This window comes from Gracilinanus agilis, chromosome 5 (assembly GCF_016433145.1).
Source record: "Gracilinanus agilis isolate LMUSP501 chromosome 5, AgileGrace, whole genome shotgun sequence".
In the NCBI taxonomy this organism is placed as follows: domain Eukaryota; kingdom Metazoa; phylum Chordata; class Mammalia; order Didelphimorphia; family Didelphidae; genus Gracilinanus; species Gracilinanus agilis.
Genome location: NC_058134.1, coordinates 73,067,423 through 73,084,749, shown reverse-complemented (window position 1 = coordinate 73,084,749; position 17,327 = coordinate 73,067,423). Strand labels below are relative to the sequence as shown.

At 36.0% G+C, this 17,327-nt stretch overlaps 1 protein-coding gene across 1 annotated transcript in view; it reads left to right on the top strand.

The window, feature by feature from the left end:
- The window catches only part of KIF5B (kinesin family member 5B), a 66,284-nt gene extending 52,419 nt beyond the window's left edge, over positions 1 to 13,865 (top strand). Inside the window, exons 17-26 of the mRNA XM_044678621.1 lie at positions 603 to 720; positions 1,469 to 1,530; positions 1,632 to 1,741; positions 2,509 to 2,610; positions 3,641 to 3,701; positions 3,783 to 3,854; positions 4,198 to 4,302; positions 4,732 to 4,948; positions 7,731 to 7,863; positions 11,315 to 13,865. Of these exons, the coding sequence (XP_044534556.1) occupies positions 603 to 720; positions 1,469 to 1,530; positions 1,632 to 1,741; positions 2,509 to 2,610; positions 3,641 to 3,701; positions 3,783 to 3,854; positions 4,198 to 4,302; positions 4,732 to 4,948; positions 7,731 to 7,863; positions 11,315 to 11,321 (987 nt within the window). The 3' untranslated portion in view covers positions 11,322 to 13,865. The remainder of the gene's footprint in view (positions 1 to 602; positions 721 to 1,468; positions 1,531 to 1,631; positions 1,742 to 2,508; positions 2,611 to 3,640; positions 3,702 to 3,782; positions 3,855 to 4,197; positions 4,303 to 4,731; positions 4,949 to 7,730; positions 7,864 to 11,314) is intronic.
- The last annotated feature ends 3,462 nt before the right edge of the window (positions 13,866 to 17,327 follow it).

Here is a 17,327-nt window from a genome sequence, read left to right as displayed (position 1 = left end):
TCACCATTGACCTCCCTTCAAGACTATTGTTTTCTAGTTGGCACATGCCAAGTGCTTTAAGACTTCAAATTTAGGTAATTTTTTAGTTTGCCAGACATTTGTTTTTTGGGTTTTTGTTTTTGTTTTTAACTTTTATTATTATCTCTTGTTCCTTTTGCCGATAATGAAAATTTTTTTAAAAAGGAAAGAAAAGGAAAAAAAAACCTCAATGACAAATACAACTAGTCCAGCAAAACAAATTCCCACGTTGGCCACGTCCAAAAACATATGTCTCGATATTAATTAACTAATCACCTGAACTCTTTTTTTTTTTTAAATTCTTCATTCTGTCTTAGAAGTAATACTTTGTATTGGTTCCAAGACAGAATTGTGGAAAGGGCTAGGCAATAAGATTTAAGTGACTGGGCCAGGATCACACAGTTAGGGAGTATCTGAGGCCAGATTTGAATCTAGGACCTCCCTTCTCCAGGCTCTCTACCCACTGAGCCACCTAACTGCTCCCAACTCTGATTTTTTAAAAGATTCTTTTACTACCAAAATGGTTGAGATTTTTTTCCCCTCTTCAAATGTCTTCAAATATGTTTTTTTTTTTCCTTTGAAAGCATGAAGCAAAAATCAAGTCATTGACTGAATACCTTCAGAATGTTGAGCAAAAGAAAAGGCAGTTGGAGGAATCTGTGGACTCCCTTAATGAAGAATTAGTCCAGCTGCGGGCACAAGGTATGTTAATTCCTTGTTATCCAGTGGATATATTTCTTTCATTTTGGATTATACATATGCATTTTGAGGATATTCCCTTCATGCCAACAAACTGAGGCCCCAGAAATTTCACTTGCTCAGCATCCTTTGAATTTTGGCTACCCACTCTGTCTAAGCAAAGCCAGGTTTGTGATTTTGATTCTTGTATCACTGGCTTTTCAGAAACCATCCGTGTTAATTCTTCCATTCAGTCAACTTTTATTTACATAAATGGAAGGTAGTAGAGGCAGAGACTTGTTTTTTTGAAATTACATTTTAATAGATATTATAACTAATCTGGGAATTCAAACATATTAATGAAGTTGCTTTGAACACTTGAGCCATAAAGAATTATAGTCTTCCTTTTCCCTATAGCCTACTGCTGCATTTTAGAATAAATAATTCTCAGTCTGATAGGAAGCAGCGTCAGCCTGAATAGAATTGTCTGTCTTCTTTCAGCCTTCCTAGAACCAGGAAAGGAACTAAGTGTTTGAATTTCAAGAGACTTTGTATATGTAAAGTAAAAAAAAATTAAGGAATTCAGTTTATCAATAGAGATTGTGGTTATTAACAGAAAATTTACTATTAATGTCTTTGGGGCAAGATTTGCAATTTAGATTGTGAATAATCGAGAAGGTTTTGGGGTGGACTGAATTATTTCCACAGAAAAATATACTCTCTATATAATCTATATTAGAAACTTCCCATTGTTTTCCTTTTCTCTGACCAGAGAAAGTCCATGAAATGGAAAAGGAGCATCTAAATAAGGTTCAGACTGCAAATGAAGTTAAAGTAAGCTCATTCTTATCTTTTAATCTTGATTGTTTTAATGCATCAGTATTTATTGTTGACCAATTTTTTTGTTGTTGTTTTAAAAACCATTACTATTTTAGCAAGCTGTTGAGCAACAGATACAAAGCCATAGAGAGACTCATCAAAAACAAATTAGTAGTCTGAGAGATGAAGTCGATGCAAAAGAAAAACTTATCACTGATCTTCAAGAGTAAGTGTTTGATTTTTGTTTTTAATATAGTTGCTTATATATTTAAAATTATTTCAAAAAAGTATATTTAGAGAGATTAAATGAGGAAAGTAGAATAATTTTTGGATATATAAATAGATAAAAGTATCTTTAGGATAGCTTTTTCTTTGAATTTTGAAACTTTATACAAATGCAGAAATCAAAACTGCAGGCAAGATATTTTTCTGAAAAATAATTTGTATTGAAATACCATAAGCTCTCAAATCTGAGTTCAGGTGCTTTCTAGGTCTGTGACCCTGGGCAAGTCACTTGACCCCAGTTGCATAGCCCTTAACACTCTTCTGCTTGGTACCAGTTTTGATTCTAAGACAGAAGGTATGGGTTTAAAAGAAAGAAAGAAATACCATAAGCTTTGAGTGAAAATTTTTGAAACTTTGAAAGTTTTTTAAATTTTAAAATGGGGTGGTAGAATTTCCTCAAAAAAATCCTGGGACAATGTAAGTAAAATAATTATTAGAATCCAAACAAATGCATAGGAACTATTGTCCTTACTTATATATTACCATTTATGCATGTCTGGGTGTAAAACAGTATGAGATATGTGTCAAAAAGGTAGGCTCTATGAATAATAATATTTGGCTTTTTAAAATACATAGCCACGTAGTAAAATAGGAAAGCAATATTGGGAAAAATTTGACTATAAAAACTTTGAAAAGCCTTAACACTTTTCTGAGTATTTTAATATATTTTATCAAATGGTAATATTACCTATATCTTTTTTTTAATAGCCAGAATCAGAAAATGATGCTAGAGCAGGAACGCCTAAGAGTTGAACATGAGAAGTTGAAAGCTACAGATCAAGAAAAAAGCAGGAAATTACATGAACTTACGTGAGTACAAATTTTAGCAAAGCCTAAAATATGAGATGGAATTGGAATAATGAGTTGAAGCTGGGCTCAATATACAGACTACAGGAAAATGAAGTTCACCTGACCCCAGGCAAATGGAACTTCTCTTAGATTTTAAAGTAACAATAATTATTTTGCTTAACTAATACATTCAACTAATAAGCAATATGGACTTGCCCCCTGCAGGTGCCATTGGGTGAGCTGATTGCTCCCAGACATGAATCATTAAGGAGAGGTGTTTTTCTTTACTTAAGAATTCTCTAGATAGCAGATATAGTTAGTGCTTGATTATTCTTTAAGTCAACCAGGTCCCTTTGGAAATAATAGTCTGTGATATAGAAAACTCTCATAACTAATCCTACAGTGTTCTTGCTCCTCTACCTTATAAAAAAAGAGAACAGACTAGCTGATATTGGAGGTTTATTTTAAAACCATCATCTTCTAGAGTGGGTTGTAATGACAGGGCTAGTCCCAGTCACCCATATCTCATGTATCTATACTACCATTCAACTATGACTAGTCACAATAAATACCCTAAGGCATGTAAGAGCATATATATAGAGCCTTCTGATGCATCAAAAGATAACTGGTTTATGTTCAGTATGGTTTTAGTGCAAAACATATCTTACTCTTCTCTGATAATTTAATATCTGATAATTAATAATAATAATAAAACTGTTTAATTCCCAGTTAACTACCTCATTCTATAATCGTTGTTTTGATTTAAGAACACTTAATTCACACCGTTTATTGGTTCTTTTTGTTCACCACTTCAATCAAATAATTTTACCCCATAGGGGTCTTAGGCTCCAAACAAATTATAATGTTAAAATGGAAGATTTTCAGCTTAAATTTCTTATTCACTCAACAGTCTTGCTTCTATTTAAAAAAAAGATGTTTTTTCTCTCACCCTATTACATAAAATCAGATTTTGTTGAAGCAAAAGATTAAATTGACACGTGAACATGCATATCTACATGTAAATATATATTTTTTAATTTGATATTTTTAGTGTTATGCAAGACAGGCGAGAACAAGCTAGGCAAGACCTGAAGGGTTTAGAAGAGACTGTGGTAAGAGAATTTTTAAAATTTTGGTTTTTACACTTACCCAAAGTATGAAATATCAAGTTATAAAAATGTTTTATATTCAAGGCAAAAGAACTCCAGACTTTACACAACCTTCGGAAGCTCTTTGTTCAAGACCTGGCCACGAGAGTTAAAAAGGTAATTTACATTTAACACCATTGAGATTCTGCTAATGGCTTTTAATTTTATCTATAAATTTTACTCTTATGCTTTTAGTTTATCTTAGTTTTATTAAATAACTAAAGGAGGCAACTGGGTAGCTCAGTAGATTGAGAACCAGACCTAGAGACCTAGGTCCTAAGTTTAAATTTGGCCTCAGGTGCTTCCCAGCTGTGTGACCCTGGGCAAGTCACTTAACCCCCATTGCCCACCCTTACCACTCTTCTGCCTTGGAGCCAATATACAGTATTGACTCCAAGAGGAAGGTAAGGGCTTTAATAAATAAGTAAATATGTTTGGATCATTGTCTTTTTGTCCTCAGAGTGCAGAGATTGATTCCGATGACACAGGAGGAAGTGCTGCTCAAAAGCAGAAGATCTCCTTTCTTGAGAATAATCTTGAACAGCTCACTAAAGTGCACAAACAGGTAATAAAATGGCGATAACATGGCTGTACCTGCTCACTGAGAGGAGAGTTGTCTCAAGACCTGAGAGTCTAGGGCACTTAGCCAGGATGGCACAGGATGAGTCCCAGGCAGCAGCTGAGGCCAGCTCTCTTTCCGTTTTGCCACACTTCCTTTCTGTTTTATATTGGGGATAAATGAATGTCTGAGTACAATGGACTTGGGAAAAGTCATCAGTGGGTAGATGTTAGAGCTGAGATTTCTGCTCAGGTCTTCAGATTCCCCAGCCAAAAGGCTCTTCTTCCTCCTCCATTCCTAGGGCTTCTCTGGGAGAGACGTGTATCCTCAGCTGTGCCCCTGCCCTAATTGTGTTTTTTTTTTAATTAATGCCTTTTAGTAAAATGTGGTTAGTTTTCTGAAGAGAATAATGTATTCTCTTTGACTTACCCTCAGTTGGTACGTGATAATGCAGACCTTCGCTGTGAGCTTCCAAAATTGGAAAAACGACTTCGAGCTACGGCTGAGAGAGTTAAAGCTTTGGAGTCTGCTCTGAAAGAAGCCAAAGAGAATGCCTCTCGGGATCGTAAACGGTATCAGCAAGAAGTCGATCGGATTAAGGAAGCAGTCAGATCAAAGAACATGGCCAGGAGGGGACATTCTGCACAGATTGGTTAGTAGAGCATGGAGAAGAGTTTTTAACTTTTTTTTAAACCAAATAATTTTCATTTATCCAAGTAATGATTTTTTTTCAGATATGCTATGTGTGCTCAAAAACTCAGAGGACTTTTACTTAACCTTCAAAATATTAACCAAAACACTTTTCCATTTAAAAATAAAAAGCACATCCCTCTGTGCTTACAGTCTTTGGTCAGAGTGCAATATGTAGTGGGTAGAAAAACTATAAACTAAAACCAGAACCAGAAATTCTAGAAGTAAATACTATGAAAGTATGCCAAAAGTAAAGCCAAATGCAAACATATATGTATAGGAGTATGCTTAAGTTATCAAGCTTTGTTATTTGCTTATCTATCTGAATTATCTTGCTATGGAATTAAATGGATCATCAGCATGAAAAAATACTGTTTTAATAATTTGTTAAATCAGTATTTTGTTCATGTTGCTAAATGGTTAGTTAATCCTTGAATTTGTAATTCTCTAAAAACAGTGTTAAATGAAATCACAACATATTTATTTGGTGGGTTATATTTGTTTGTGGGGTGGGGATGCTTTCCACTGGCAGATATTATAGATCATCAATGAAAGGGATTTTTAATTTCACCAGTTTTAGGAATTCCCTTTAACAAAGCAATTTGAAATCTATCTGTGCCTTTTCCTGCCATGTGATTCTTGCCCAAGACCTTGCATAAGTCTCTATGGAGAATTCATCCAGCTTGATGGAGAGCTTCCTTTAGATCTTATAAAATAGGAAGGTACCAGTACAACTTTCAAGCTCTCTTTCTATTTCTGATCCTTCACCCTTGTTAATAATATCATACTTTTTTTTTTGCTTAAAAAAATTAATTTCAGTTAGCAAGCATTTGTTTTTTCTCCCTCCATTGGAAGAGCAGAAGAAAATCCTTATAATAAATAAGCATAGACAATCTAAACAAATTCCCGCATTGGCCGTGTCTAAGAATGTGTGTCTTACTCTGCATTTAGTCCATCCCCTCTTAAGGTTCATTTTTCTCATCTGTTTATGCCAAGAGTTCTTAAGGCTTTGTTTTCATAGCTATCAATAAATGAACTTTAAGCTATATCTGAAGGTAAATCTGCTATTCAAAAGCAGCATATTTGAGGGTACATGCCAAGGAAGCACTGACTTCAATGAGTTATGGATTATTATTAATAGTGAAGGGCCATTTGTGGCCCTTCTAAACATCTAGAAGAAATAAACAGATACAGAAACTAATTACTTCACTCTCTCCTCCTTCTTCTCATAAATACTCTTCCAGTAAGAGGGATCATACCCCACATACATTTTGTAATCACACAAAGTCTCTATTCTTAGGGAAATGAAATGTAGCTCCTCACAAAATGGGAGACTAGTAATGGTGATTATGGGTAGTTACCTCTAAGTTACAGAATGATTTAAAAGAGGGTGTGAGACAGAACTTCCAAAAATGCCCACATTTCAAGTGCAGGAAAAGGAGAGGACCCAGCAGAGAGAAAATGAGGCAGGAAAAAAACTGAGACTGGGCACTGAGTCAGAGACAGTAGGCCTAAAAACAGGACATTGGATTTGACTGTCAGGAGGAGGCACTTTTGGAAGAGTAATTTCAACAGAGATGAGGGGAGAAGCCACATGACTTGGGGCTAAGAATTAAGTAGGCAGGAAGGCCTGGAGGGTGAAAGTGCCTTAGCTAGAGCATGGCTGATGTTGGCAGGTGTTCTAAAAGAAAGTGGTTGGGATTTTTTTTTCCCTCTAAAGAACCTTTCTTAGAATGTTACATATCCTACAACTTCGATGAACTACTCAAAAGTAGAGGAGTTCAGTTAATTCCAAAGAAACTCAACCCCTATACCATAAATAAGGATCCTCTTGGGCTCCTGCCCCATTGACTTAGGAAACTAAGTAATATTCTGTTTTATGTTTATTTTGTTAAGTATTTCCTATAATTACATTTTTAACCTGGTTTGTGCAGCATACTGCATGGTCAGCACCTCTGTGGCAGAACATTTTAGACTATGTTTAGTTATGTTTTAATCTCTAAGGAAGATGAATTGCTTTTTTATTGTAATCACTTCATAAAAGTCTGACTTCTGTGTCACTTAATAACCTACCCATAATCACCATTACTAGTAGGAAGATCTAAATTGTGTATATTCCTCCTCTAAAGTAATTTCATGATTTATTCAATCAGTAAGGAAGCATGAAGTGCCTATTATATGCTAAGCACTAGACATACAAAAATAAAGTAAAAGTTCCTGCCCCATAAGGAGGGCCCCTTTTGGGGGCAACAAGTTGTGCATAAATACACACATACACATACTCAGAGGAGGACACAACTAGCTTAAGGGAGTGAGGCGGAGTATGGACTAGAAGAAGTGACTCCATCATTACCCAGCTCCAAAGCCTTGTCTAGCCTGCAGGTTCATTGAAGTAAGCAGAAACTGAAGAAGTCCAGGAGCCTCTAAGGAGCTGTGGTTTCATCTAGGAGGGTTCAAATATTGAAGTTGATGAAGAAGATTTTGATCTGTTTCTAGAATCTTAAGTAGTGTGTAGGTAGATATGAAAAACTCATCTGATTGATTTTTGGGACACTTTGGGATGTATTAGTAGAACACTTTTTTTTCCCCAGCTCAAACTTTAAAAGACACGAAGACTCTTTAAGAAGAGATGTTGGGATATTTTCTGATGGAGGAAAAATTTGTGCTAATTTAGTTGCTTGAAAAAATTGTGATAAATGATTGTGATAAATGTTATTCTAAAGTCATTCTTTATTCTCATTTAGCTAAGCCCATCCGTCCTGGACAGCATCCAGCTGCTTCTCCAACTCATCCAAGTGCAATTCGTGGGGGAGGTGCATTTCCTCAGAATAGCCAGCCGGTGGCAGTTCGTGGTGGTGGAGGCAGGCAAGACAAAGTGTAAGCATTTGAATTTTCTGGTTTTTTGTTTGTTTGTTTGTTTGTTTGTTTGTTTGTTTTTTGGCTTGCTCATTTGGGAATCAGAGAAAAAAAGAAAAACTTAATTGAGATACTGATTTTGAAATGTTTTAATAACTTTTTTTGAAGGCTCGTTAGAATCAAGATTCCTAAGTAGATTCTAATTTTTATTATTGGTGAAGTACATATGTGCTAATCGAAGGTACTTTTAAAACACTTATCTAATAACTAATTTTTACTTGGAAAAACAGACTTCGTACTGAATGAGAGATCCATAATTAAATGTGTATTTGTGATGGAAGTAATACTTCTATCTTTGAAATGGTTATGCTCTGGCAACTCTGACAAAGATACTTTGAAACGAGAATAAATTACTTTTGAGGAGAGGGTCAGAGTCAAGGTTTGAAACAATTAATGGAAAAATCTGATAAGAATTCAGTAGAAAACATTTGATAATGACTACTTATGAAATAAAAATATAGAGTCTGTTATTAAGGCCTCAGATGCTCCCTCATCATCCCAGTAGAAGCGATCTTTGTTTCCTTAGATCTCTCCTAGAGCTCTTCCTAATGACCTCTCTCAGGCAACTATTGTCATCTGACTTTCTTATAATTACTTGTCCATAGTTTTAGACTTCCTTAACTTGTTAAATAGCTCTGGAGGGGGGAGCTCTTTTCTAATCATTTCTTCCCCATTTTGGCATTTGCCTTTCCCAGACATTCAGCCATGTGTCAGGTCATGTCAGTCTCCCCCCATACTCCCTCAGATAATCCTGTGTTCTTGCTGCCTCCACCTTAGCAAGCAACTTTGATCTTCACATCTGAATGTCCCCTCTTAACTGATCGATCTGCCTTCCCAGTTTTATTCCCCTTTCCCTTGAACCATCCTTTGTGCTAATGATGGCTCTGAACTGTATATGAGGAAAATTATCTATCTCTCTCACCCTTCCAAAGTCCTTTCCAAAATGGAGACTGCCTCCCCTCCCCAGCCTTCTCTTCCACCTTCCTTCTCTGTGTTGCACTTCCCTGAAGCTGAACTCCTTTCCCTCTCCCATCACACCTCACTGTCCTGCAGGCAGCCTTTGTGCACACCATTCTCAGGCTCTTCACCGCTTCTCCTCCTTCCCATCTCTGCCTGTGGGAATCCTGCAGAACCTTTCAGGAACAGCTCCAGTGAGACTTCACAATTCTTTTCCTAATTCTGCAGTCACGCCACTTCCTCTGTAGCCTTTCCTCTTGGACCCTAGGACATAGGACAGAATGGGTGCTTTTCATGCTCAACTTGCACTATTTTTACTGTACAGTTTATGTCTTTGGTGTAACTCATTACTAGGCTATGCGGTTCATGGATGCAGCACTTACACCAGAACCTGGCACAGGGCTGTACAGGTGCATGGTAATCACCTAATAATTGTTTGATTTGTGGTAAGAAACAAAGCAAAACGGAATGGAAGTTCGCCTGTTTAGAAAAATTAGTCAAAGAATTTAGGGCTGGACCAGATATATTTTTTTTAACTTTACCTTCCATCTTAGAATCAATACTGTGTATTGGTTCCCAGGCACAAGAGCGGCAAGGGCTGGGCAATGGGGGTTAAGTGACTTGCCCAGAGTCATACAGCTAGGAAGTGTCTGGAGCTAGAGTTGAACCCAGGACCTCTTGTCTCTAAGCCTGGCTCTCAACCCATTGAGCCACCTTGCTGCCCTTAGGACAGAATCTTTGAAATTATTTTGTCTCCTTTACAAATGAGAAAACTAAAGCCTAAAGATGTTAACTAACTTGCCCAGAGTTGTATGGTTTTAAAGGATATTCAGTTAGTTGCCAGAGCCAGTATCATTTGACTTCTGACTCCCTGCCCAGTATCTCGTCTTATACCTTCACAATCTTTCAAAAAAAATACTATCATCAGATATATCATGAATGCTTTAAAGATATGTAATTTCACTTTGGTTACTCCCATCTTTACAAATCCTATATCAGTGATTCCCAAAGTGGGCACCACCGCCCCCTGGTGGGTGCTGCAGCGATCCAGGGAGCAGTGATGGCCACAGGTGCATTTATCTTTCCTATTAATTGCTATTAAAAAAATTTTTTTAATTAATTTCCAGGGGCACTAAATAATTTTTTTCTGGAAAGGGGGCTGTAGGCCAAAAAAGTTTGGGAACCACTGTCCTAAATAATCCCTTGGTGACATAATGGCTAATTTCCTCAGTTATTTTGGTTAGAAAAATTCAGCCAGCACCTGACCACCCTTCTCTGAACAAGCTCATAGGTTCCATCCCATCTGCTCAGAAATGACCTCAAAGAAGCATCTCTTGATCTGTTTGATTAGAAGGAAGAATTCAAAGAATTTTATTTTTAAGCAGTTCTGATATTTGCTTGCCTTTACTTATTGATCCCAATTTGAATGAGATGCATGATCATTTAGACTGCTTGCTTCCTGTGTGGGCTGCTCTTTAGAAAACCTGAGAATTCCTTGCACTAAAAACAACCCCTCAGCTTTTGTGGACAGACCTTATAGTGGATATCACATACAAGCTGGACAACTGCTTCTTGTGAACAGAGGAAAGGACAATATTGTGCTTAAATTGAGTTTTGAGTGGTATTGAGTCGAGTGTAATAGCAGTTTTACCACATGAGGGAGATAGAATCCTCTCTCTATACTTAGATAGATTGGCACTTGCAGCTATTTTTAAATAATCATTTCTGAATTCATTTTGTTGTTGATTCTTTATATTAAAGACCCCACCAACCTAAAGAATAGCTGTAAAGTAACAGTGCAGAAGTTTTCTTGGAGTAACCTGAGATCATCTTATCTTTAAAATGCCAGTGTGACTGGAATAGTTCAGACTTGTCCCTTCTCCTAGAAAAAACAATTCGAAATCTCACTGACAATCATCACTATGGCTGAATCTATTATTGCCAAGCTATCTAGGGGCTAAATTTAGTCAGTACTACTCTCTGGGGTAGGCAGGCCTACAGCACCAGATAGAATTGTGGGTAACATTCTTCCTCTTTACCCCCTTTCTTTGGTTCTTTCCTTCATCTCTCCTCCCTCTTTGTCCCATTTGCCTCTTTGCTCTTCCTACATTCTCTATTGTCTCTGCCTTTTCATTTCCCTTCTGCCATGCCTGCCAACATAACTAAAATGATCATGGTTCTAGAGATTTAAAAGAGTTGTTAGGTTTTGTTAGCTTATTTGTTTTCCCTTTCCAGGCTGTCCAAATGATGCTAAATAAAAGGAGGGTTTTGCTTGTTTGTTTAAGTTTGGAGAGTAAGATGGTCATTATAGTGGTTTTTTTTTAAGTATTTGATTATTGATCAGTTTTCATCATCTGTTTCAAAACCTAGTTACAACATCTTCCTAGTTACAGCAGAAAATCAAAAATTATTTGTCAATTTAAATACTAATTTCTCTTTGCTTTTTTCCTTTCAGCTGTTGAAGTTGATGTGTTATCAAGCAGAGAGAGAGCCTCATTCCATGACTTATAATCTCACCCCTCCAGGGATTATAGGATTATAACTTTTTTAAATGTATAAATTATACCTGGCCTGTACAGCTGTTTCCCACCCAACTCATCTTGCAAATTCTGCTGATTCTCAGCACAACTAGAGTGCAATTTTGGCGTCTTGGAAAATTGATGTTTAATTTCAGAGTGTAGCCCTGTTCATGACACAAGTTGTCTTTCATGTCTTAAATTTAGTCTGCACTGTGCCAAGTTGAATGTACTCTACAGGTTAAAAAAAGATCATTTCAGTTACCTACCTTCTTTTGTGTGTGTTTTCTTGTTTTAGGAAACAAGGAACAAGGTTGGAGTTTAGATTGGATATTTTAAGTTTTACCACTTATAACACTATGTGTCCCACTATATGTATCAGGGCAGCACATAAGGACTCCTGAAAATTACATCAAAGTTAAAAATTATTTGTATAGTTTCTAGTGTGCTTCTGAAAATTACTTGGGCACTGAAATCTTGAAACTGCATAACTAGACATTTCAGTTTCAACAAGGCTGCTTAACTGTTAATCTGATGAAATGCCTGTTTCCAGGTTACTTTGAAATAAATACTATATGTTAACGAGTAAACCTGAGTTTACACAAGAGAGTTGGTTTGGCAAAGGAACATTTTTATGCATTTCTGATTCTATATACAATATAGTTTGAGGGGGTGAAAATATCCTGCTTCATTCCGGTTAGCCTGCTAGCTAGCACGAAAATCTGACAGTTAATTTATCATCTCTAACATAGCAAAAAGAACTAGAATTAAATTTAATTTCTTATTCTCTCGCATTATCAGTACTATATCAATGACCTGAATTTAGCCTTTGGAAATTGAGAAAATGTGAAGTAGCTTACAGTTAGATAATTAAATAAAACACACTGATGCACATAAAATAGTAGGAATGAGTTTATTTTGGTCACCTATCCCTGAGGTGTGTTTTAAGCCTGTTCTACACTGAGTTGTACACTATAATTTATTTCTGGTTTAGTCTAGAAATATTGGGATGTTTACTCCAAACCTTTTATATTAAATGAATCTTTTCTTTTTGGCCTTGTTTGCAAGAGTCATTAGCATATTCATGAAATAAAATGGTTTTCTTTTGTTGGCTTTAGTCCATGCTTTTGTAATTAGTTCTAGACTTTTTACCTATTACTCCCAATTCTTCCTCAGAGGATCGAAACGAATCAGCAATTTCATTTAGAAAGTAATATCAGTGATATGGAAAACAAATTTCAAATCTTTGCTTCTTTTAGGGGTTTTAGCAGGATTTAGGGGAAAGTCAGAGCATGGGAGCTATCAGATAGTATAGGAACTCTGAAGTTCTATATTAGGATATTGGTAGCAAAATAACTTTTTAGCAAAGTTTTATATACAAATATTTGTATTATGAAATTTGGAGCCATTGTCAGAAGTTTCAGACCCTAATTGGCTTATTTTTCTATTTCCTTAACTACTGTAATTTCCACTTTTTATAATAATTTTGATTTAAAGGTTGAATTTATTTATTTATTTTTTTATTGGCAGCCAGATATCCTGGCTGTTGCAGTCTGTAGCCCTTAAAGCAGTTTTGTTGCTTTTAGGACTGTTCAAAATAGAAGCACTCCAAAATTCAAGCTGAAATTTTTGTGTGCAGCAAGATAGGCGATTTTGCTAAGAAAGAAAATCCTTCAGCAATTGTGATGTAGACAAGAGTTTTCTAAAAGAAAACACTTTTATCATTGCCTGCCTAATGGATGCATATGCTTAGACATTTGTATTTTACTTCTGACTGAAAACTGGTTTCCTTGGAAATATACATAAATGAAGCAGATTTTTTTTCTCTTTTTGTCTGTATATGGTAGTTTCATTCCTGTTAAGTAAAGTATCATGGGTATCGGTGCTGAACATTGCTGTGTAACAGTGCAATTGTAACTAGCATGTAGCTCAAAATTTAGATTACCTTTTTATATCTTAATAATTTTTTAATTTCTAATTTTAAACTTTTTGCAAAGTTTACCAAGAATTACATCTAAAATTTTTAAAAGGAAATACTCTTTGGTTCTGCTATGGTAGGTCAGTGGAACAGAACATTTACTGTTTGTAAATGAATATTTTCAATCTCTAATAGGACCCTGATGCAATGCTGTTTAAATTTGCAGTATTCCTTTTATGGAGTGGATTTTATTTTTATGTTCCTCTGAATTGTCTCTTTAAATGATTTAGAAGAAAAACTCAGTGAAATAAAAGAATAATATTTATTCATGGTGATCAATTAAATTATTTGCATAATTTAAGGTTACTGACTCACTACTGTGTGTAACTCTAAATTTGACATGAGATGACAATAAGAGTCTGAATCTACCTGTGGAATATGTTGACCTAATTTCAGTGCGTGAAGATACATTCAAAGATAATTGGTTTGGGGAAGACGCCATATAGTTTTAATTTAACCTGCATGCTGTAAATGTATTTGTGTTTAAATAAAGAGAGAACAAAACACTGAAATTTAGTGACTTTATTAAAACCTTGAAATTCTTGTCCTATTTTAGTAAGGCAAAACTACTTTTCATATTGACAGGATTGCAGTTGTATACAGATTACTCATATCTTTACGTTCATGATCTAAAATTTTATTGTAGCAGTTATGAGGAGCAGATGGCAAATGTCTCTAGTCTCAGGAATTTTGAACTATTGGATCTGTTGTGTGCAGATGCAAAGCATGGAATCCGGTATCCCTGTACCTTTGCAGGGATTCCATGCTTTGCATCTATACACAACAGATCATGCTATTAATTTTTCCTATTTCACTTCAGTGCACTTCCCATTATAAAAGTTCATTTGGGCTTAACAACTTACTTTGTTAGGTTTCAGGTTTGAATGTGGCTTGAAGATTTATTTTTCAGATCTTGAATGGACATAGAAACCAAGAGGAAAACCAAATTTTAAGAGAGAAACTTGGTTTCCTCTAAATTAATCTTGTCTTTATCTTGAGAAATGGATAGTGACAAAAAGAATAAAAATGTTTATTTTGTGTATTAGATACTCATTGTTGAAAACCACATGGAAACATGGTTTTTGGCTTTCCCTAAATCAGGCATCAAAACCATTATGCTCTATTTTCCATTGCAAAGCAAATTATAAAGGTTGGATAAAAAGTTAAGAATTTTCTAAATTTGCATATTGAGAGAGTAGATTGTTAGATTTCTAAATGAACTGCTCATAGAATAACTTTTCCAAGGGTTCTTTGGAAAAAAACAACCTAATAGATTGCTATCAGAGCATTTGGTAAACTGTAAAGTGCTTTATAAATGTGGGTTATTATTATAACTCCCTTTAATTATAGCCCAAGCTGACAACTAATTCAAATGATTGAGTAGAATATAGGGAAACTATAAGGGGAAACACTAAAACAAAAATCCACTAAACCAGTGATGGGCAAACTTTTTAAAGAGGGGGCCAAAGGAAAGGAAATGCTCATCTCTCAGTCTGATTCTAAGGCAACTCTTTCAAAGTTTCATTGTATTGTATCCTACTCATTGCATTCATCAGATTAGGAATAATATCGTGTGGTAGGATAGAGCATTTCATCTGGCCCGCAGGCTGTAGTTTGCCCATCACTACTAAACTCTCAAAAGACAAAAGGATGAAACTGCCCAAACTATGACTACACCGTAATGATGGGCAGTTTGTGTCCATTTTTGCCATGACCTGCTGACTGGAGCAACAAGGAGGAAGAGCAGAAGTTCTTCCCTTTTCAGAGCAGGAGTACTTAAGCATGTCTCATGGAATAATGTTTTTGAATGCTTAAATGAGATTGCAAAGGAAACCACTTATATTGGACTATAGTTACTGGAACCGTAGACCAGGGCTTAAGAACCTGTTTAAGAAAAAGTTCACAGGCCATGGAAAATTTGACCCATCAAATTGTTTAATTGCATGTGATTCAGTCTCCCACTTCTAGAATAATAACCCACAAAATCCCTTTTAGGTTCTTCTAGAAGTAGGATTGGAAGCTGGGAGGCAGTTAGTGGTGCAGTAAATAGAATGGCAGACTCGAAACCAGGAGAAGTCCTAAGTTCAAATTCTGCCTCAGGCCCTTTGCTGTGTGTCTCTGGGCAAGTCTTAATTTCTGTTTGCCTTGGTTTCTTCATCTGTAAAATAAAAAGAATAGCACCTTCCTCACAGAGTTGTCATGAGGATCCACTGAGATACTTGTAAAGTGTTTGGTGTGGTTCTTAGCACATAGTAAGTGGTCTATAAATGCCAGCTGCTATTCTAGAAAATCTCATACATAATTGCTGGGGAGATTCACTTGAGCATCCCGCCTCCCCTCACACAGTCCAACCAAAATTATCGGATAGGAGCAGGCAGTCATGAATGAAATAAATTTGGGTTATTCTAAAATGTTTGGCATATTTTTCCATTTTATGCTAAGGCTGTGATCTGATGTGACCTAGAGTGCTCAGAGAAAGAAGAATTATGAAATAGTAAATGGGAAAGGTCAAATAGTCTATCTTCCCATAACTTTTGGTTACACTTTATATACTGTGCTTAAAAATCCACATTTATGTAGAATACTTGTATTACTATTTATATCCTTCTATATCTAGTGACATTAAGATTTCAAGTTTTGAGTTTCAATAAGACAATTAACTGATCCCATTTGTGCATCATGTTCCAGTCAAATTGCATTACTTTTTAAAAAAATTTCTTTATCTTATTCAATTAACAAATTCACACATGAGATTTCCAAAGTTACGTGATTCATGTTATCTCCCACCCCTTTTCCCTCCCCCCTTCCAGAGCCGACAAGCAATTCCACTGGGTTATACATGTATTATCACTCAGAACATTTTTGGTCAAGCCTGTGATTTCAGATATAGTAGAGAACTGGTTCTCCATTCCCTCAACCAGTGCAGATGAGCAACTGTTCCATAAGTTTAAGTCTTAGAGAAATATGTAGCACCCTGAAAAGTTAAACGACTTGCCCAGGGTCACAACCAAAGATGTGTCAGAAGCAGGACTTGATCTCAGGTCATCCTGCCTCCACAGCTACTACATGCTGATCTAAAATTGGTAAGTATGAATACTTAATTCTGGGGGAGGGGGTTTGAACCAAAAAAAATAATACAGAAATGACAGAGCTGGAAAAGATCTAAGAAGATATAAAATAATCCCTCTTCCATCTCCCATTTTACAAATTAGGAAACTCAGGTTCCTCCAAAGGAGATTGGGTGACTTGTCCAAAGTCACCTTGCTAATTAGTAGCAGGTTTTCCATTGAGCCCAGTGCCTTCTCAGTACAGAGCATTAATGGCTTAAAAAAAAGGGCATTTCATACATTTCTCTCAAGGTAATTCACAATAACTGTGAATCCTCTCTATAAAAACTCACATAAAGCCATGCATTATTTGCTCAGTCTTGACTCCGGGGCCTCAACAGACAATTCTTACTTTTTTTAATTTTCTGCATATATTTTCAGATACTTGAAAGCAGCTCCCATAGAGCAGTAGTTTCTCAGGATCCTTCACCATCCTCATTTCCTGATGGCATCTTTCTAACTTGTCATCGTCCTTTCTTAAATGTGGCGCTAGAATTGAAAATACTCCACATGTGAGCCAAGCAGGGGAAAAAAAAAATAGAAATCTCACTTCCCACGTTCTAATCATTATGCCTCCTCTAACAGAACCTAAGAGTGCAATAGCTCTTTTGCCTGCTGGGTCACACTGGTTTTCTGCCCACTAAAACCTCCAGATTTCATTGAGATGAACGACTAGCCAATCATACCTCCTCTCTGTTGTACTTGTGAAGTTGGTAAGTCAAGTGTAGCTTTGGCCTGTCATTCTAACCTATCAGTGTCTTAGGTCGTCCAACATGTTAATTCTTCAAGATTTGTGTCATCTATAAATTTAATAGTCATTCTATCTATGATTTTACTTGAATTGTTGATATTTTTAAATTAGCATAG